At 40.4% G+C, this 22,289-nt stretch overlaps 3 protein-coding genes across 4 annotated transcripts in view; 2 read left to right on the top strand and 1 right to left on the bottom strand.

The window, feature by feature from the left end:
* Positions 1–4,341, top strand: part of LOC126403906 (basement membrane-specific heparan sulfate proteoglycan core protein-like) — a 23,950-nt gene extending 19,609 nt beyond the window's left edge. The window contains exon 7 of the mRNA XM_050066726.1: positions 4,027–4,341. The gene's annotated coding sequence lies outside the window, so the exon portion shown is untranslated. The remainder of the gene's footprint in view (positions 1–4,026) is intronic.
* LOC126403819 (lamin-L(I)-like) overlaps positions 1–22,289 on the bottom strand; it is a 128,533-nt gene that overhangs the window by 16,212 nt on the left and 90,032 nt on the right. The window lies entirely within an intron of this gene.
* The window catches only part of LOC126403833 (carcinoembryonic antigen-related cell adhesion molecule 20-like), a 44,516-nt gene continuing 23,728 nt past the window's right edge, over positions 1,502–22,289 (top strand). The window contains exons 1-4 of the mRNA XM_050066640.1: positions 1,502–1,572; positions 1,683–1,727; positions 1,998–2,261; positions 2,431–2,676. Coding sequence (XP_049922597.1) covers positions 1,542–1,572; positions 1,683–1,727; positions 1,998–2,261; positions 2,431–2,676 — 586 coding nt within the window. The 5' untranslated portion in view covers positions 1,502–1,541. The remainder of the gene's footprint in view (positions 1,573–1,682; positions 1,728–1,997; positions 2,262–2,430; positions 2,677–22,289) is intronic.

The raw sequence follows: 22,289 nt of genomic DNA on the forward strand, positions 1-22,289 counted from the left end.
TTTATGTATTAAACGTGCCCAAAGTTAATTCTGAATTTGGTAAGCACTGCTTTAAGTATGCTGCACCTGCTGCTTGGAATGCACTGCAGAAAACTCTAAAGTTAAAGGAGCTCATCAACCTTGGATCTTTGAAAACTCGTGTGAGAGAAATTGGAGCAGCTTCATACCGCACTTGTTCTTGTTTTAATGTGAATCCGGAGTTCTAGTCCTGTTGCTTCTATTCTGTAATGTATTTTTTCTCTGTTGCTGTGTGATTTCTGTGTGTCTTATAATTGTTGCAACTTTTCTATGCTGCTGTCTTGGCCAGGCTTCCCTTGAAAAAGAGATCATTGTGTCTCAACAGGACCGACCTGGTTAAATAAAGGCAATAAATAAATAAAACCAAGAGTGCTATCTGGTGGAGTGAGAAAATAAAGAAAATGGTTCATGAGGCTTCATTTGGCCATCACTACCCATAGGTGCTCAGTTGGATTTAGGTCAGGGGAACGAGAGGGCCAGTCAATGGCATCAATGCCTTCATCATGCAGGAACTGCCTACACACTCTGGACACATGAGGCTGGGCATTGTCCTNTCCTGCTGCACCAGGAGGAACCCAGGGCCCGCTGCACCAGGAGGAACCAAGGGACAGCTGCACCAGGAGGAACCCAGATAGCCAGGCCCTGGGTTCCTCCTGGTGCAGCGAGCCCTGGGTTCCTCCTGGTGCAGCGGGCCCTGGGTTCCGCCTGGTGCAGCGGGCCCTGGGTTCCTCCTGGTGCAGCGGGCCCTGGGTTCCTCCTGGTGCAGCAGGAATGACGAATCCAGGGCCTGCTGCACCAGGACGAATCCAGGGCCCGCTGCACCAGGAGGAACCCAGGGCCCACTGCACCAGGAGGAACCCAGGGCCCGCTGCACCAGGAGGAACCCAGGACCCGCTGCACCAGCATAAGGTCTTAGTTTTAATTAACTTTTTATTAACTTTCCTAAGCTGTGAAGTGACTCGCATCTCAGCTGAAATGTCTTGGAGCTGCAGAGCAGTTTGAACCTGTCAGCAGCTGCTGATGGAGCTCACATGATGTTTTGGGAATGTTTTATTAAACATATTCAAACATTTTTTAGACAAAAGCAGAATAATAATACTTATCTAAAAACACGACTTTGGGGCATGTTTTTCCAAGTCTTGGGTCATTCTACCTGGTCACCATGATTTCTATACTTGAATCTTCCTTCAACATATAATTCACTGATATTCACTGAGATCTATGACCAGCTTTTGTTGACTCAATTTAGAACAGTGATTAATGTTCACAACCAGCAGCTACAGTTTTAAACAGTTTTACGTCCCATTTAAACCAGCTATGTACCTGAGCCAACCAGAGTGGCAGATGGTCGACCCTCTTGTGCTTAAAACTCAAGACTGACAAACTGTATGTTGACCCAGTGTGACTCTGGCTCCACTTCTTGCATCAACCTCCGAAATAAACTGAACAGGAAGAGGAAGTTGTCGCCTACGTACTTCAGCTGTATTTCAGTCTGATGCTCAGTCAGTCAGCAGCAAGACACCATGGAGGTCACAGCTCTCTGCTTCAGACTGTGTGAGTACTGTGTCTCAGGTTTTCTTATTTCTTTTACTAAGTTTTCCATCCTGTATATCAAACCATCTACAGTATGTCTGATATTTAACTTAGCTTCTTTCTTTATCCAGTGATGCTTGAATTCACTCTGCTCAACAGTTATGCTCAGAAAAGTGGTGAGTGACAAAAACTAAATTCTAAAGACCCCCTGAGCATTTTGTTCATCATTCTTTCCATTTAAAGAACCAAGGTTGAATACTGACCTCTTATTTTGTTCAGTTTAACATGAATGCACACTTTGCCGGTGAACACCAGAACATATCTTGCAAAAAGCCCAAATTTAATCTGTCACAGTAATTCTGGCAATTCTGTTTTAACATAAACATCATATTTATCCAGTTCTGAATGTTTCTTTAGCGACACTATAATTTCTTTCTTGGTTTCAGATGCAGCTTTTCTTCGTATCACTCCAGACAGACTGCAGCACTTTAAATCTGACGCTGTCACCTTTGACTGTGAGGGCTCTGATGGCTCGACCAAACTGAGAGTGATCAGGAATAATGTGGAATCTGATCCAGTATGTGATAAGAGGACGCCATCAGGGTCCTCCTGTACCATTGAAAGAGCCTATCAAGAAGACAGCGGAGAATACTGGTGTGAGGCTGAAGGAGGAGAGAGGAGCAACAGTGTCAACATCTCTGTCATCACTGGTAAGTTTTGTGAGAAGTATTTGCTTCAAATCCATAACATTATTTTCGGGGAAAAAAAGAAAACATGTTGAACCCAGAGGAGAGATTAATATCACCAAGTCCCACAAAGTCAGCAAATATAGTATTTCATCACATTCAGAAACTAACCTATAAAACTTTTGTTGTTCAGCTGGTTCAGTGATCCTGGAGAGTCCTGCTCTTCCTGTGATGGAGGGAGACAACGTGACTCTGAGCTGCAGAGACAAGACGGTGTCCACCAACCCCTCAGCTGATTTCTATAAAGATGGCGTCCTCATCAGGAGCAGCTCTACAGGAGAGATGACCATCCACAGTGTTTCCAAGTCTGATGAAGGACTCTACAAGTGTCACATCTCTGGAGCTGGAGGATCACCAGAGAGCTGGATGGCTGTCAGAGGTGAGACATGACACTGTTTAAAATTAAAGTAGCTAAAATTAGAATATTTTTCTGCAGTGCTATTTATTGGTTATATTATATGATCTGCTGATGGTTCTTTAAAGAGCAGAACACAAACCCAACAGATTTTTTAATTTGTGCCAGAGTAAAGCTAAAGCAAGCCGTCGCAGACAGCCTGCTACATATTAACGTACTGTTACTGTCTGTCTGTTAATACTGTCATGTGTTACAGAGGATATACTCTCTTGTGTTGAAGCACTTCCCCTCCTCTAAATACCTGTTTTGACTGTTCTAATGGTGGCTCTGCTGCTGCTGCTGCTGCTGCTGCTGCTGCTGCTGCTCGGACTATGTTGGGACTATGGTGTATGCTAATAGCAGCGGCTGTCAGACTTTCTCACACACAAAAGAAGATTTAAAACCACAGAGGCACTGATGCTTGAACTATTTTTAAGAGGCCAGTTGTCAGAGTTTTCAGTTTATGATGGTTTTGTGTTTAGATTTAGACTCTCAGACACAAACATGAGCAAATGTACGTATGTAAAAGATGTGTGCAGGAAGCTCTGTAAAAACAGCAATGGCTTGCACATGTTAATAACTTAAAGTCAAAGGCAAACCTTTGTTGTTCAGCTGGTTCAGTGATCCTGGAGAGTCCTGTCCTCCCTGTGGAAGAAGGCAACAACGTGACTCTGACCTGCAGGAAGAAGATGACTTCCTCAAACCTGACAGCTGGTTTCTACAAAGATGGCGTCCTCATCAGGAGCAGCTCTACAGGAGAGATGACCATCCACAGTGTTTCCAAGTCTGATGAAGGACTCTACAAGTGTCACATCTCTGGAGCTGGAGGATCACCAGAGAGCTGGATGGCTGTCAGAGGTGAGACATGACACTGTTTAAAATGTCAGTGTTCAACTTGTGCTCCAGCAGCTCTCAGAGACAACCTGTTACATACTGTTAATACTGTCATGATGTCACAGCAGATATGTTCTCTTGTCTCTGCAGCTCATCACAGAGACATGTGTCCCTGTTCAGACCTCTTCATACATGTCGTCCTCGTCTTAAGGACGGTGTTCACCATAGTGATGGTGCCTCTGCTGCTGCTGCTGGTGGGACTGCTGCACTGTGGGAAACTCAGAGTTACAGTTGCACAAACATAAGCAGAGAAGCTCCCATCATGCTTTGCGATCACTGAGATTGTTTAACATTGTATTTCCATCTGTTTTTACCTCCTCTGTTTAAGAAGTCATGTTCAACTCCTCTTCATCACATGTTGACACTTGAAGTCATGTTCAACTCCTCTTCATCACATGTTGACACTTGCAGCAGCTGTGAGACTTTCTCACACATAACAAGGTTCAAAACCACAGACAGCCTTTTGAAGAGCTGAAAGGTTTCTCAGCATATGTAGTTCTGTGTTTTATTTTAGACTCGACAGATGCTGGTGATGATTTCAGCTTCTTAGACACAAACCACATGAGAAGATATAAATGTATCTGTAGAGGACGCGGTCAGGAGGCTATCTATCTATCTATCTATCTATCTATCTATCTATCTATCTATCTATCTAATGTAGTGTAAAGCTGTATCTCACTGACAAAAAAAAACTATAATATGAAACTATGAAAAACTATATATGAATATTGTTAAAATGTTCATCAGCATGAGGACTCTTGGAAATAAAATATCAAACATGTACTTTTGGCTTTTTATCTCTTTATTATGAAAAGATGATGTAAAAAAAAATCCAAAATGAATTACAAATGATACAAAAGGTAGAATGGCAAAACAATATATTCAGTGTGAAGAAGATCCAGAGGTCAGCTGTGACATGACCCTGCTGTAAATGTACATTTGTGTTCAAGAAATCAGTGGAGCATTTAGCAGTCAAATCAGATTCACTAAAAATACATTGATAAAAGTTTCAAAAGTTATGTTACCTAACTTTTATATTTTGAGCTTATGTTTTCCCGTTTACAGTTTAATATATGACATTTCAGAATGACATTTTGTTTTAATAATGACGATTATTAGCCCCCCAATCCACTGATGGATTGGGGGGCGTCGGGTGGTGGGTGGGCGGGCCCTCCTGCCCCGCCTGTCTGGGGTGTGCCTCTGGCTCTCTGGGGGTGCCGGCCATTGCTGCCCCGGGTCCTTGGGCCTGCGTGGTGTCCTGCGGCCTCTGCGGCTCCCTGGTCTTGGGGTCTGGGCGCTCCTGTGGTCTTGGGGTGCCATACCGCCCCCCTTCCCCCGCATGGCTGGCCCTGGTCCCTGGTGATGGTTTTCATAAACACATTGGGAGGGTTCAAATACACGCATGCACGTTCGATACTTCAGCTCCATGACGCATCGCAAAGAACCGATGGGATCACTCCAAAGGGGCCCACTTGCTTCTCAAACCTACCACACCGCGCTGGCAACTCTTCTCTACAATCGGGCTTTCCCCCTCCACCAAGACTCTCACATTTTTGGTGTTCAGTATAGACTTCTCTTTTGTTTTTGTTTTTCAGTACAGTATAGTAGACATGTATATGTTTATTTTTGATAATCTGCATGGAGCACAACCACCTCAAGGCCACAATACATCAGCTACACTGCCTGTTTCTCCCCTGTTTTTTTTTTGTTTTGTTTGTTTGTTTATTTGTTTGTTTGTTTTTCCTCCTTCTTCTCCGCATGCACTGTCACTATATAACTCAGGACTTAAGCACCTGCCCCCTCCCCCTTGCTTGTTTCCTTACTTTCCCCTTGACACACTTTGGTGTATCACGGCCCTCTCTGGCTCATATTAGGAAGTTTTTCCAATAAAGGCTGTTAGGCTAGTCTCCAGGGAGGGTGGGTGACGGTCACAACCACGCATTATGGGTATAAAATACTTGACTGCAAGATTAACAGTGCATCAATCTTCACAAGAAGCTTACACCCTTTTGTGGCGCTAAGCTATGAAGACCAATGCAGACAAGTAGGAAAAAAAATAAATAAATAATGACAATTGTTATTTTCAGTGATATATAAACATACAGTAGGTTAGCACTGCCCTCTCCTGGCTCAAATCCTACCTCTCCAATAGACATAAGTTCATCAGCATAAACAACAGCAAATCCCTCACTGCCCCCCTCTCCCAAGGTGTTCCCCAGGGTTCAGTTCTCGGCCTCCTCATCATCATCCTGTACATTCTCCTCTTTGGTCAAATAATCCGACGCCATGCACTCCAGTTTCACTGCTTCACTGAAGACATTCAGCTCCACATCTCCACCAAAACCGTCAGTCCTTTTCTTTTGTTTTGTGTCATGTGCTGTCATGTTGTGTCATATGCATGCATAGATGTGCTATCATTTTGTCTCAGCTCCTGTTTATCTGTTGTTGTTGTGCTGTGTTAGAAATATTGTCATGTTTTATATTTAGTCCTGTATTGTCATGTTTTACTCTGTCATATGTATTGTTATGTTTTTATTTTGTTTTTTGTCTGTCTGCCCAGGGACTACAGATGAGAATTAGCTGATAGCTAAATCCGGTGCAATTTTGCTGATTGTGCGATGTCCCTGTCAAATAAACAATAAACTAAAAAACTAAATTAAACTCCACCATCACCAGCTGCATCACTGAAATAACATCCAAACCATGCAAACCACTTTTCCTTAAGAAACCAGAATATATCCACAACTCTGCTGCTCATGTTCTCACATCACTCCCGTCCTTTAAAGCTTCCACTGGCGCCCCATCCCCCAGCGTATCCACTTCAAACTCCTCATCATCGCCAATACAACCTAACCACCCAAAGTTTCCTGGATTACACAGCAGCAGTATTTGGTGTTTTCAACATCCTGGCTATTTCCTGTTAGTGATAGAGAAAAGTGGTGTTAATGTTGTTGTACTGTAGGTACAAGATAGAGAGAGAAAATAACACTGTATAACAGCTGAGTTAATGACTGCAATTTATGGCCAAAACTATGTGGACAACAGAACAGAGTGTGTGGACACAGGGACATTATTTATTGATGTGCTGCTCTAACAGTCTCCACTCTTTTGGTTCTAGTCTTTCCATCAGATGTTGAACCTGCTGCAGTGATCGGCTTCCATTCAGACTTAAAAAATAGTGAGGCTGGCAACGAATGTTGGTGATAAGTCCTGGCTCACAGTCAGCATGAGAGGTCGTCACAGTTTCAGAGCTGGGACCCAAATCATACCTGGTTGAAATTATACTTGTCTTTTTTTCCTGCCTCAGGTCTTAGGTCTGTGTGTAAACTTCTCTTTTATCAATGCAGATTGAAATGATGTGTGTGTACTTAGTATCAGCTGTGATCATGTGGAATATCACAATTAAAATTATTTTCTTCTCCCTGCTGCCCAGTTGGCTGTAAAATATTTCATGAATGTAAAATGTAGAACGTTTAAATGTGGACAGGTGCATGTGTCCACATACTTTTGGCCATATACTGTATTTCTCAATGTTTTAAATGTGGGATAATGTCAGACCTCTCCAGTGTTGTTGTAGACAGTGACCAGCAGTTCTTCTCCAGTGCCCCAGGATTTCTGGCTAAACCACACCAGATCAGTGGGAGGACTGTTTCTGCCAGGACGATCTGAAGACCAGATCTGAAAGAAGCAAACATCACAAATTTGCCATAAAACGCAGGGTTAGAGGGAGAGTTAAATAAATGACAAAGAAAAAAGAAGCAAAGAGACAAATAAACACAATCATGAAACACTCACAGTCACAGAGTTTCCAGCCTCGAATTTGAATGAGGAGAAAAATTTGTACACGATGGGTTTTCTGTCGTTGACCTCTATGTGTAATTCCCAGCCTTCCATTGGTTGGTCCTGACAATGGAACGCGGAGCAGGAGAGAAAGGATGAGACAAAGAGATAATAGGTACATTTACATCTTCTCCATCTTCACAAAGCATCTTGAGTGTAACATACAGTAGTTTGTACAGTGTGTGACTCAGTTTGCTGGGAGTCATTTTGTTTTATTTGGCTGTGGTAGCATCACTATGTAGGTTTGAATGACCCATTGGAATATCCCTGGATGCACTTTCCTAATGTACAGCTATGAATCTTACTGCACATGCTCATATAGAAGTCACACAGTGTTCATTCACACACAGCATTACCTTATTGGACGTGTTGCTGAGACGAACATAACTGCCCTTCAGGTCGATGTCACTCACAGTGATGTTTCCCATGGCTGAATCCTGACTGACCAGGTGAGTCTGCTGCTGCTGGAGATTACTCTGAGAGTTCGGAAGCGCTAGCATTCGCCTTACTTCTAGCTGAGAGAGAGACAACACACACACACACACACACACACACACACACACACACACACACACACACACACACACACAGATGGATGTTGAGTGTTAAACAGTGGATAAAATCAGATAACATGAACAAAACAGATGTGACAGTAGAGGTCAGAGGTCATAGGCCTTTACAGTGGACCAACCCTGATTTAAATGTCAGTCTAAAACCATGATCACTAATCTGCTGCTGCTCAAACAGCCTCAACTCTTCTCTTCTGCTGAAAATCATTTCTTTATTGAACTGGCTTTGTACATGGGGACAGTGTAAAGTTAAAACAGGAAAGGCTTTTCCCATGAGTGCTGTCACAAACTTGGAAGAATGCCATTATCTATAATATCATTGTATGCTATGGCATTAAGGTGTCTCTGAAATGGAACTAATGGGCCTTGACCAACCCCCACAAAACAGACCCAGAGCTAACGTACACCACATATGTGGACAGGTGTGCGTGTGTCCACATACTGTTGGTCATATAATGTGTTATAATGTATATAATGTGATGTGATGTGATGTGATGTGATGTGATGTGATGTGATGTGATGTGATGTGATGTGATGTCAGACCTCTCCAGTGTTGCTGTAGATGGTGACCAGCAGTTCTTCTCCAGTGCCCCAGGGTTTCTGGCCAAACCACACCTGGTCAGTAGAGGTCTCACAGCTGACACCACAATCTGAAGCCCAGATCTGAAAAGACGAAACTTCACAGATTCACCATACAAGAAGATACTTGCCATCAATTTTGAATCGTATCACTCCATTAAATAGGCACTGTTAGTGCTTATGAGTGTCAAAGATATGAGTTAAGATGGTCAGAAGGCTGTTATCAGTGCAATTAATGCCTGTTAGCATCAGGAGCAGTGTCGTTAGGTTTCACCTTCACTTTTGTTTGGTTTAGACACAAAGACTACATGCTTAGGTTTAATATAAAAAGTGACATGGCTTATGTCATGTGACATAAGTAACAAATGACACACTCAACATGACACAATGCGCATACTTAAAATAATGTTGTCTTTTGGTTTCACATGGGACACAGACTCAGGTCTCCTGAGTGAAAGTCCTGTGTGAGCCATCCACCACCAGACTCTCACTCTTCATACAAACATTGGGTCAGCTGACTCCTTCATCACCTTTCATCATTTGCTGATGAAACCCTCTACTAACAACAAGTTAAAATGTCTGCCAGATTTGGTCACAGTTATCTTCATGCTGAGTGAGAGTGAGATTTGAATAAATGACAAAGAATGAAAAGAAACAAAGAGGAAAAACCATCAACTAACAGTCATGAAAAACTCACAGTGACAGTGTTTCCAGCCTTCAGTATGAATGAGTGCCTAAACTGGTATTTGATGGGTTTTCTTTTGTTGACTCGTATATGTAATTCCCAGCCTCCCATTGGTTGGTCCTGCAGGAGGGAGATTCAGTGGGAGAGTGAAGATAAGACAAAGAGATACTAATTAAAATAATATTTTACACGTCTTCACAAAACATCGTGAATGTAACATACAGTAGTGTGGACAGTGTGTGACTCAGTTTGCTAGAAGTCTTTGTGGTTCTATTGGACCATGGCAGCATCACTGTCTGGGTTTGAATGACCCCCTTTGGGATATCTATGGTTACACTTGGTCATTGTGTGACTGACATATGTGCTCATGTAGAACTCTCTAGGTGTTTATGAAGACATAATGACATTACCTTTTCAGAGTTGTTGCTGAGACGAACATATTTGCCATCCACGTTGACTTCATCCACAGTGATGTCTTTCTTAGCTGAGTCCTGATTGGCTGGTCTGGTCAGATTGTGATCCTGAGACAACACAGCATAGACAAAGTGACCTTATGTGTTTCTGTATGAGTGTGATGTACAGGGCAAAAAAGGTTAAATACACCTGGTTCAATACAATGTGTTTATGTGTGTCATATGCTTTGTATCTGTAAATAGTGTTGACAGGTCTTCATACAGTGTTGAACAACATACCAGATCCATAATTAGTTTATCTTAATTTCTCTTATTGTAGTTTTAAAGGAGTCTGTTCATATGAGGTCTTAAAGGAAGTCAGACAGAATTAAATCATCGTATCATGTTGTTGGCCAAAGACAGAGCAGAGTTTTGAAAAGAAAAGTGTCGATGAACAGTGAAAGAGCTACAGATGTGTTGTGATGAGATGGAAATGTCTTGTCGTGCTCATGCAGTAGTGTTTTTCCTGGATTTATCTGACTGTAGTAAACTAGTCTGAAACTACATTTCCCATCTTCACAGATTTTCATCAACAGAACATTTACAGTAAAGACATTAATCTTTTTGTTGATCTCCACCTTTTGGTTCAGGGTCTGCTGGTTGTTCTCCATCATCTGATTCTCATCCTGGAGCTGCTGGACTTCAGCTTGATTGTCTTTTGTCTGGGAAGAGAGAAAAGATGAGAGACATATTTAGATGAGTATACTACAACATTGCACAAGTGACAAAGAAACAATGAAGAATTTTAAAGGGCAAATTTCTACATGTGTTTTATTTTCATTTGGAAATCGCCGGTTTTGTTGGTTTTGCTGGTTTTGGTATGAAACAGGACTCTAATTATTCTGGTCTCAGTCTGAAATTCAGCTTGACTGGGTTTTGGATGCTACTTGGTGTCAACCAATATTAACAGTTATTATTACTATTTTCGCGGTGGCACAACAGCCAGTGTGAGCAGCGCTACAAACGTTTGGTATTTTCCTGACCTTGGCATTTTTTTTGCCCTTCGGGGTCTGGACCTCCGTCTCAGGTTCCTCCTTGCTCTGCTGCTTCTGGACACGCTTCTTAAGTTGCTTCTTTACCCGACAGAGAGATGAACAGAGACAAGATGCAAGTCATGAGTTTATAAGGCCATGTGAATGAGGACATGACACCTGCATAAATATGTCAAGTACACCTCAAGTTTTGAATACAATAGAATTTGTCTGTTTCATTCAAACTTGAGCTATACTTCAGTCTCAGTTATAAATGACAAGTTACCCACTTTGACCTCTAGTCATTAGAAAATACAAACAAACCTTCACACTATATAGTTTCAAGGAGAACTTTTAGATTAATCAGCTCAAAGTCAGCTGTGATTCATCCTGTCATGACTTTGACGACATTCTCAATTCAAACACACTCTTCTGGTGATCATAAAGGATGAATATTTTCCTGACCTTTAAATTCCCTTTGCCTGTGTGTGTGGTATTTTGCTGTCCAGCATGGAGCACACGATGTTTCTGGACCTCATCCTCTTTGGTCTTCAGCTCCTCTTCCAGGGTCTTCACTCTTTTCTCAGCCTCCTCCCTCCTCCGCTGCTCCTCCAGGAGCTGCTCCGACAGAGGAGAGAGACGAACAGAAATAAGATGAACGACATGATTTTAAATAGGGCAAAAAAAGTCAGATTGAGATGATCAATCCTATTCCTATTGCCACTGTACTAATATACTGACAAAAATGCTGTGTATTCAAGTCTTGCCAACGTTATTGTGTTTTTATGTATAAAGCACGTTGTAACGCTGTTTTTTTAATATGTAAATACACCAAACATAAAGCAGGGAATACAGTATAATAAGAAAGCAGGTAAAGATAGACAGAAATAATTTGTTTGAAAGGCAAAACTAAGAACCTCCTTAATCTTGTCATTCACTTCCTGTCTCAGGTCATGGACTTGTGTCTCAGCTTTCTTTCTCCTCTGCTGCATGTTCTCAAGTGTCTGTGTGGCAGTTATTGTCCAGGGAAACTGAGAGACGGGGAAGACAGATATGAAAATCAGCACAGTGATAGACATTATTCTTTAAAATCATGTGAAGGAACACACAATGAAAAATATAACACTAGGAGTACAGTCATTGATATGAAATATAAACACCCCATCTAAACCAAACCAAGATAAATGAATAAAGCAACCAACCCATCAGCATCACCCCTCTTCGTCTGCATACTTTCTAAATATACTGTGTCTGTACATCTTTTTAAAGTGCTCTGTAGTTGTGTTTCTCTTTAACTCCTCATCTAACCCATCCCATAAATTCACCCCACACATTCAAATACACAGACTTTTCAAGGTTGTACGAACACAATGTTTGTTTGTTTTATTGAATTTTTCTCTTAAATTACACCCCCTCCCTGTCACAAAACATTTTTGAATATTGTCTGGAAGTAGATTACTTCTTGCTTTGTACATTATTTGTTGTGTTTTGAATTTAACCCAGTCTGCAGATTTCAATGCATGTGACTTTAAAAACAGTGTGTCCATGTGCTCCCTATATCCTACATTATGTACATTTTTGTAATATGTGTAATGTATATAAATTGCTTTCATAGGTATTATCCTAGACCACCACACAGTTATAAAGATGTAGTAAATGAATGAGCAGTAGATGATATGCATAGTGATTTATGGTCCAGTATGTATCTTGATTTTCCCATTACTGCAACGCTCCGTGCTTTGATTGAAGTGTATTATTACACTCATACCATGATTGATTACTTACCCAAGACGTGGACTGAGCAGCGTTGTATTCCTCCAACTGGTTTGAAGGAGAAAGAGATAAATAGAGAGACAAGTGCAGACAGACAAACCTCCCTGTTCTTGGTCTCCGGCTCCTGCTTTGGCGTTTGCATTGAGAATCATGTTTATTTGTAGTTATATTACCAATTATATAAAGGCAGCAGTTACGAACTGCTATGAGGCTGATTGGGCCCACACTATCAATGACATAAATTATGTGACTTCAAACTGAAAGTAGTGCATTAAATTTAAAGACAAACCTCTTTCTTCTGGGTCTCCAGCTCCTCTCTCAGGGTCTGAATTGTACTCTCAGCTTCCTTCCTTCTCTGCTGCTCCTCCTGGAGCTGCTGCTGCTGCATTATTTAATTTTGGAAAATTAATAATGATATTTATGATGATATTGAGGTCACTGTAACATGCAATTTCATAATGTTCCAAAAACATCCCTCTGCTTTAGGGGCTTAATCTACCTAACCATACCTGTAGTACAGCTCACACGACATGAGGTTGGGGGGCATACTATCCACGAGAACTTTGATATTTCCCGTGACGTGGGAGCAGGGACATACAGTTCCCCTGAGGACACTGATAGTTCAGGGGAGGAGCAGACATAAAGATTTGCACAGCAGCCTTCGAAACGATTTCTCTCAACAATGTTGAGGGGGATCCTGATTATGAGGCATCTCCTAGTGCTCCTAGTCCTAGTGCTGCTGATGTCATCAAAATGGCTCCAGGCCCCACCTCATATGCTGTCAGCCATGTCCAAGACAATCAGCACATGTGCTCTTTATAATATTGTAAATTGAGAAAGATATACTTGAGATGACACATTTAGAGGGGAGGCGGGTGAATGTGGACAGTTAGAAAGACTTGGATGTGACTTGCAGACCTACATTGGGTTGCTCATTGTGGATAATATAAATCCTGTACAACACAAAAAAAGTTAGTTCAGTCAGACAGATTTGATGGTAATTCACATATTTTTCCATAGTCACATATAGGTATTGATGTATAAGGGGGTGGGTGGGGCATTATTTTTAATTTAAAGGGATATTTAGGTAGTCGACAATGAGACATAAAACCTCAATTAGGAGCCCAAGCTATTATTTGCTTAAATCACTCAATGGGCGTATATTAGGGACAGGCATTTCTATGGGACAGGCCGTTAATTCCTTTCACATAAAAACTGTTGCTCAGCAAAGATGGGAAATAAAATCGAACTGTTTATTCAGACCAGTGTGAACGTTACTTGTATAAAAATTAGGCTTCAAATAACATATGAAGAATGAATCGTTCATTTGATCTAGATCCGACAGACAACACGTCAGAGAAAGAGAGACTTAACACATGCCGACACTTCAAACTGTTAGAACAATACTCACAACTCGGATTATATTTGATGCTAAAATCTTTTGAGTCTTTTGATCACTGGACTCTTACAGACTAAAGGAATATGAATAACTCACAGGGTAAAGGAGGAATGGACACATACTCTGACTTTATGACAGATTCAGAAGAAGGGAGTCAACTTGCTTTTGTCATGCTGGTAAATCTGAATGAATTACAGTCGTCTCTGCTGCTCATGGATTCAGTAAAATGAACTGAACGATTGAACGGTGGAGAATCTAACTGAGCTAGCCATGTGTAGCATATCCACAGGGCCAAGTTTAAACATTTACCTGCGATCTAAACATCTAACTCATGTTAGCTCAAGTTGTTAGCCAATAACCTGTTTTATACATCCAAAGAACTTCTATAACAATGAACTGCTTGGCAACCAGACCAGGCCTCTAATTGAGACAGACATTTGTTTGTCAAAATGTGTAGCCACACCGGGCCAGGAAATGAGACTGGGCTTTTAACTGAAGCTTTAAGGTACCTGAAACAATTTTGATTAAAATCATTTTCTGGAGGGTAAAACTGCGAGAGTCAAACTGACTCCAACAAAAAAACAATGTCAGTAAATTCAAGTATAACAGTAGGGTCATTAGGCCAACTTACAGAAACCTTGTGTGAGTCGACCCCCGGCTTCTCTTTCCGTCTCTCTGCCCCTCTCCCCCTCACAGGCGCAGCTGGACCAGCCCCACGGCGCTTGCCTCTGCCCCCAGTATTGTTGTGCATCTGTAATTTGGTGGTTGAACACTTATTTTTAGCATTCCATGCATCTGTTTTTGTTATTTCATATCAACTCCTGACACTGCTAAATGTGACAGCTCATTTGGAATACACTCTGTGTAGCAGCACCTCCCTTTGAAAACACAGACCTATTGTTGTATTTCTTTAATGTTTGGAGTCTGGTCTTCAGGTTCTTTGCTATTTCTCTCAACTTCTTTAGTTCCTATATGTACACATGCAACTGCAGTCTTATATGTTTTTATAGAGATCTGCAGGGCATTGACCTGTGCTAATAGGAATCAGCTGACAATGGGATTCATCATGGTGAGAACACAGGTGCAAACATTCTGCTATTTAAGAACACATTGTGAATCTGATGTAAACTTTTCTAAGGACTCTCCTTGAGAACAAATGGAAGAAAAAACCGTAGGCAGATATTGGTGACTGAGGCCAAATGTCCTGTTTACTCACCGGTTTGCTCTTCTTTTCCACTTCTTCGTTCAAAGGCTTTATTTCTTCTTCAGTGACAAACTGATCAACAGGTTTATCAGTCTTCTTCTTTTCATCTTCACCAGATTGAAACTGGCTTCTCTTGGTCTCTGTGTTAAACAAAGGAAGCAGATTTATAAAATATAAGACATTTCCCTTCATGTCTGTCTAGAATTACTAGAATGGGTCATAAAAATAAGACACTGGACAATCACCACCTTTATCAACACCCTAACCTATAAACACTGACATCTTTCCACTTAAAACATGTGAAAATAACATTCACACAGCACTTAAATGAATGTGAGACTTACTGATTATGTCTTGCCTCCATTTCCACAAAAACAACAGAAGAAAGACAATAGACATGACGATCCAAAAAGCCAAACTAACAGCCAAACCAGTAATTATGGAAAAACTGGACTGGGCCTTAAAGAAATCATCTGAAATGATAAAACACAGAATAACAGAGAGTTTAGATAAAACTGGAGCTCAGCTATTAAAACTAACACAATGACCTCACCATAAAACCTGAACATTTTTACCTGACATAGAGACGTGTGTCTCTGTGGTCTGGTTGATGTTCCTCTGTTGGACTCTACAGGTGAAGCTGTTGCTGTGTCTCTTCTCCACAGTCACTCTGCTGCTGACAGTATAGAGGTCATCAGGACCTCTGACTGTCTCTGTAGGTCCAGCAGAGAGGAGCTTTCCCTCACCGTCCAGCCACAACACCTCAGGCTCTGGATGCCAGCCTGCAGACTCACACTGTAACACCACTCCTCTCTTGTCTCTGTCAATCCCTGCTAAAGTTATGACTGGTGAGGAGACAGCACCTGATGATGAGCGAAAGGAAAAATGCATGACAGTGCAGTTACTGGAAGTGACAGCTTGCACATAGCGCATTAACATATTAGCAAAATTAGTTTAGCCTCTTGAAAGATGTCTATCTAATGCATATAACCCTTCCTGACTTTCATTATTTAGTATATGTTCATCTTTTTTCTGGAGGTAGAGACACTGAGCTAAACATGCACCATGAACACATACATTATGCACTTACCAACAACTAGATGAACAACAGTGTGCCTGTCCAGTGCTGGAATAAAACATCTGTATGTTCCGTGATCAGAGAGTTTGACTTTGGACAGTCTCAGTGAAACGTTTCCAAACTTCAGCTCATCGACGAACAGTGATGTTCTTCCCTCAAAGGACTTGTGTTTTTTACTCACAAGTTCCTGTTCAGAACGCCACACGTAGACAAATCTGGGGTTCAGGTCAGGTCTCGTCCACTCCAACGTCAAGTCAGTAACATCTTCTGCAGGCTCCAGACGACATGGCAAAATGATGTCATCACCGACTGTTGCTACTATTGGCTGAGAGGAGCCAATCAGCTGAGACTGACCTGGAAGACAAATGTCTGTTTTAATGTTCACAGAGGAAGTACATTTGCTCAACTCTGTGAGGCCTCATCTACTCCTATAAGACACAGCATTAGTAACACAGAATATTGTCTTCACACAGCAGTGACGTCTGTATTAAAACATAACTGGGACTCTTTCTTGTCAGCACTTTAGCCTTCATTGATTGAAGGCAGACAGGAAACATGCAGTTCTGGTGGTCACCCCATAGTTTTGACTTATCAGTGACATAATAGTGACCTATGAGGATGTATTTGTGTGTGAGTTACCTCTACAGGAGTGTGTTAGGAGGAGATGGAAAACCAGAACACTGAGGGGTCTGAGATGAGATTTAAGGGGCCTTTTGTCTGCGTGGAAGAGCATCATGGAGTGCTGAAAATAAACAGCAAACAGTGACGACAGTAAGTAATGGCGGAAAAAGCTTTTGAGTGGTTCCTAATGTTAAAACTGGACCCAAACTATATCTAAACATGCTGAAAGAAGTATTTCACTGCAGGAAAGATGGTCTTCTCATAAAGCTGGGCTGTCTCTGCAGCAGAAAGACACAAATACTTTTCAAAATGATGCTCCACGATCAGAGAAAACAGATAAAAGTGCTGTGGCATTTGCTGTTGCTAAGGAGATGGAAAACCTATAACTACCAGAATGCAATGCAGCTCGATAGACCAATTAACTCTCCCGCTGGAAGGTGACATAATGACACAATGATCTCACGTTTAAACAGTGAACTAAAACATGTCTCTGAAAATATTTGAGGTGAGAAATAGGCAATGCAGTGACAGAATCTTGGTTTAAATTTGATCAGCGCTGCTTAGTTTTACTGTTTGATCTGGTTTTTTGTCAGCCTCCATCTTCACTATGCAGGAAACAGCATGCCGGCCACTTCCTGTTCACAAACTCTCACTTTTACAGCTAAATGGGGCACTTAAATATGTTTCTGATAATTTAAGGCTGCTTCTCTACTCTTCATGGGTGACGGCCGACTCAAAAATATGGAACGGTTCACTACTGTTTCCCCCTCAAGAGCAGTAGCCTTGTGGGTAACCTGTGAGGATGTGACGTGTACCTCATGGTGTATGGAGGGAAGCAGCTCCCTCAGGGTGTCATGGTGAAGATATACACAAATAGTGCTGATAGCAGCAGAATGAAGTGTCTAGATAAGCTGAGGGCTACTGTTTAACCTCATGAGAGGGCCATGTTTATTGATTTGTGGTGAAGACTACAATAAAGCCATTGCTGGTGAACGGCACTCAAATGCCTCACCATCCTTTCTTCTGCAGAGTGGTCTGCTAGATGCTAGTTACCAGCTAAAACCAAAGTTAATAAGCTAGCATGTTCCCAACAATGGTTCAGAGCAGGTAAGCTGTCAGAGAGGTAACACTGGGGACACGTTTGGGATTCACTCCGCAGAGAAGAGGAAGAGCAACAAGGGAATGTGGCACACATGAGAGGAGTAACAACCTGTAGTTCAAGCAATAGCCGGAGAGCCAGCAAAACTTTTGCTCAGCAGGAATTGGAAAATCTAGGCTCTGGTTTACCAAAGTTCATTTACTACCCACATTGCAATGATATAAAGCTGATTAAAAAGCAGTTAAGTGTCCATTTAAGAGAAAGCAGTCAATCAGAGGAGCTGAGTTATACAGTACTCCAAATATTACATTTGAACTTTGTTTTCTTTACTTGTCCTGGAGACTCCAACAAATGAAAATGTCTTTACTGCCACCTGCTGTGCTCTAAAGTCAGTTACACATATTATACGTCATTATAATAGATGATCTGACTGATTCCCACAAACTCAGCACCTGTGAGAACACATTCACTTTTCCTTCATTCTCTGTGGTGACAACTCTTGTACAAATACAGTGTCATGACATTACACTTTCACTTCTGTCGTACAGTTTTCTTTCTCTTGTGTAAGTCTGTCTGAGCTTCAATAAATAAAACTCACATTTTACCACACACGTCACGTTTGTAGCACATTTAAACATCCCATAGTGAATTAAAAGGTGTTTTGAAGCTTGAAGCTCATTTAATATTTAAGTTACACAATAGCCCTTTCTATGTTACAAAGTCTAAAATCTAAGAATACATAAAATAAACAGGTGTCTTGATAAAGTGCTCAACATTCCAAATTATTTCAAGGTTGTTTTAAATAGAAAACATTTCACTTACACTTGACCTAAATTTGAAATCACACCTGCATGCAATTTTCCCTCGCATACAAAAGCTTTACTATAGACCTAATTATCTGTTCTTATGTGACGTTGTGGTTGAGAGAGATCATAACTCAGCATGCAGACACTTTTTTATTAAAGTTTCTACTGTATGTTAGATTAAATGTGAGACAAAGACCACATACCTGTTGAATGTTGTGCGTCTCAGTCAACTCACCTGAGTGTGAGCGTGGCCAAAGTCTGTAAATCATTGATAAGCTCCCGACCCTTTACTGAGATAATTTTTATCAACAGCTCCATGTAGTTCATTAAGCAATAATAGTAATTGCTCCTTCCAAATGTTGTGCTGTGTATTGTTTTTTTGTGTGCAAATGTCTGTTGCAGTTGAACGTTCGATCAGCAACATATTAAACACTAAAACCACATTAAAACACAGGCCTTCTGGATAAGCACTTTAACACAATTAAACTACTACTACTACTACTATTACTATTACTATTACTAGTACTATTACTATTACTAGTACTACTACTAATAATAATTATAATAATCACACAAATTGAAGAAGATTCAAACCAGATGTGACTGGTTGATGATACGCTTTCTAAAAATACATGTCAATAAATTAGGTTTAAGTTTCAGTTCCAGTGTAAACACAATTGCTATCTGTGTGTCTGAGTTAAGTTACACTCTGACTGTCTCAGTTTATGGACATCTGAACTTTGAGCTCAGTTGCCAGGTTACCGGTTATAAAATAATGTTTTGATAATGTGCAAGAGCTAGCAGCTAGCAGGAGTTAGCTAGTGTTAGTTGAAGTAGAGATGCTAAATGTTGGTTATTGCCTTGTTATGTTATTGTTCACAAAGACAGAGATTCAGACAGGCAGGATCAGAAATCAGTGCTGAAGAGCCAAGTGTAACACCAAAGACAGTCTGGTAACTGACCCATGGAAGATGGCTGCTTATATACTACTGAGGCAATCAAGGAAATAGGAGGCAGGTGAGACAGTAGTCAAGCAGTACAGTGTTTTAAACCAGCCCCTTGCCAAAAGCTACTTTTCGAAAGCTGATCAGGGACACGTTTGCAATATGTGGCATGCACAAGGCCTGTGTGTCTCTATTTTAGACAGTAGTGTGCTTCCAATGTGGGGACACCATCTGCTGTTTCAGCATGACAATGTCCACATGCACAAAGTCAGGTCAATCAAGGAAAGATTTTCCCAGTTTGTGCGGAGTCCTGAGCTCAACCCTGTCCAACACCTTTGGGATGAAGTGGAAAACTGACTTATGCCAGGCCTTGTCACACAACATCAGCACTGGACCTCATAATGAGAGAAAATCCCTGTAGCTGGCTCAACATCTGGACTGAAACTAGATGAGTTGAGGCTGTTATGTCCATAGCATGGCATTAACTGCTGGAATAAAACACTGCACAACTAAATATGGGTGTAATGTGCAGGTGCTGACATACTTTGGTGGATGTCCCTGTATTAACAGCCATTAACTTTACTGAACTACAATAGAAAATATAACCACTGCATTTATTTACATTCTTATTATGTACTTAACCATGTATTTAATAAAGGTTTCCATTATAGGTTTTTTCTTAAAACCACAAGACAACATGGAGGTTACAGCTCTCTGCATCAGACTGTGTTAGGACTTAGACTCTGGTCTCTCCATTTAAGTTTTATATGTTCTTATATATGAAAGAAGTTTGGCTGATATCTTTATTTTTCTGTCCAGTGACATCTGTAATCATTTTGTTGGGTGCACACATTCAGGAGAGCTCTACTCAAGAAGACAGTGGGTAGCAAATACTTCATACTAAAGCTGTATGTTTTCTTTTTCTTTTTGTTCCCCTCTTTTTTGCCATCATTCATTATTTGTCAATTAAATACATGCACAAACTCTGTGTAAGAGTGTTTATGTGAAAGTGTTATAAACAGTAAGATTTTAGCAGAGTTATTGGATGTTAAGGACTGATGAATGGATGTTATGGCTTTTATAAAGTTGCAACCCGAGGTGACAGTGATTATATTGACACAATAAAGAACGACTATGATCAAAAATTGAGCCCATGATGCATCAAAATGTGTCACTGTAAACAGCTGCTGCAAATTCTCACAAAATAAAGCTGCAATGTTCATGAAAAAAAAAGAAAATATTTTGCTGTCAGGATGGATGAAGTGTGTTTGATTTCAGAGTTTCATGTCAAATACTCATTTTTATTCAAGATATTTCAAAGATTGATGGAATGTTTGGCCTATAAAGTTCTACTGACTCAAGGATTTATTTTTTTGTCTTCCTCCTCTTCTTCCTCTCCCTCCTTTTCTTTTTATTGTTCTAATTCCCTTTCGGAACACTTCTCCATACTAAAGGTATGTTTAGCTGACCTATTGGGCCTCACACACAGTCTGTTTATCCACAGAGGTTTCCCAGCACAGACCGCTGAGCTCTTAGTCAACGTTTTTCTTCTTGCTCGTCAAAATGCTCGGCCCTGATCCTTTTTTTGTTTTTCTTGCTCTTATTTTGTTTTCTTTGTGTACTGTAGAAAATGTGTAACTAATAAAATTTTGAGTGGTTTGAGTTAAGAAAAGTTTGATGACCAATTTTTCAAATCAAACAATGTACAAATAAAAATAAATACAAGCAAATACAAAATGATATCTTTATTTACAGTGTAAAGTTCTATCTCACTAAACAAACTGAATAAAAACATATTTGGATGTCGATATGTCTTAAATCAAATATTGATAGAAATACATCGGGATCAGATCTCTGGGAAATGAAATATTAAACATGTACTTTTGACTTTTTATGACTTTATTACAAAAAGATTGAAAAAAAAGTCAATTCCAAATGATACAAAAGGAAGAATAGCAAAACAATATATTCAGTGTGAAGAAGATCCAGAGGTCAGCTGTGACATGACCCTGCTGTAAATGTACATTTGTGTTCCACCTCAAAGGGCAGGAAATCAGTGGAGCTTTTGTGATCAAATCAGATTTCAACATAAAGTTTCTATAAATATACAGGTTATGTTAGCTAGATTTTAGACTTTGAGTTTATTTTCCCCTTTTTCTTTATAACAGTTCAATATATGACATTTCAGAATGACATGTTGCCNAATCAGATTTCAATATAAAGTTTCTATAAATATACAGGTTATGTTAGCTAGATTTTAGACTTTGAGTTTATTTTACCCCTTTTTCTTTTTAACAGTTCATGTCAGTTCATAACATTTCAGAATGACATGTTGCCTGAACAATAAAGTGTTATTATCAGTCAAATATACATATGCAGTAGGAATAAAACAAAATTAAAGCTTTCAAAAAATAATAATATTAATAAAATAAAAAATAATAATAAAAAATGGCTACACATTTGAACAAATCATTTTACCAAGTGTTCAATGCACCACAAACACAATAAAAAGTGAAAATGTTGGACGTCATATTCACAGGATAGGTGTGACTCATTAGGCTGATTCCAAACCAAATGACAAAGATACATTTTTCAGTGTCTTTAGATAAAAACTGGAGGATGACTTGATGTTTTAAAGTTTCCTGGATTACACAGCAGCAGTATCTGGTGTTTTCAGCTTCCTG

Source organism: Epinephelus moara, chromosome 17 (assembly GCF_006386435.1).
Source record: "Epinephelus moara isolate mb chromosome 17, YSFRI_EMoa_1.0, whole genome shotgun sequence".
Taxonomy (NCBI): domain Eukaryota; kingdom Metazoa; phylum Chordata; class Actinopteri; order Perciformes; family Serranidae; genus Epinephelus; species Epinephelus moara.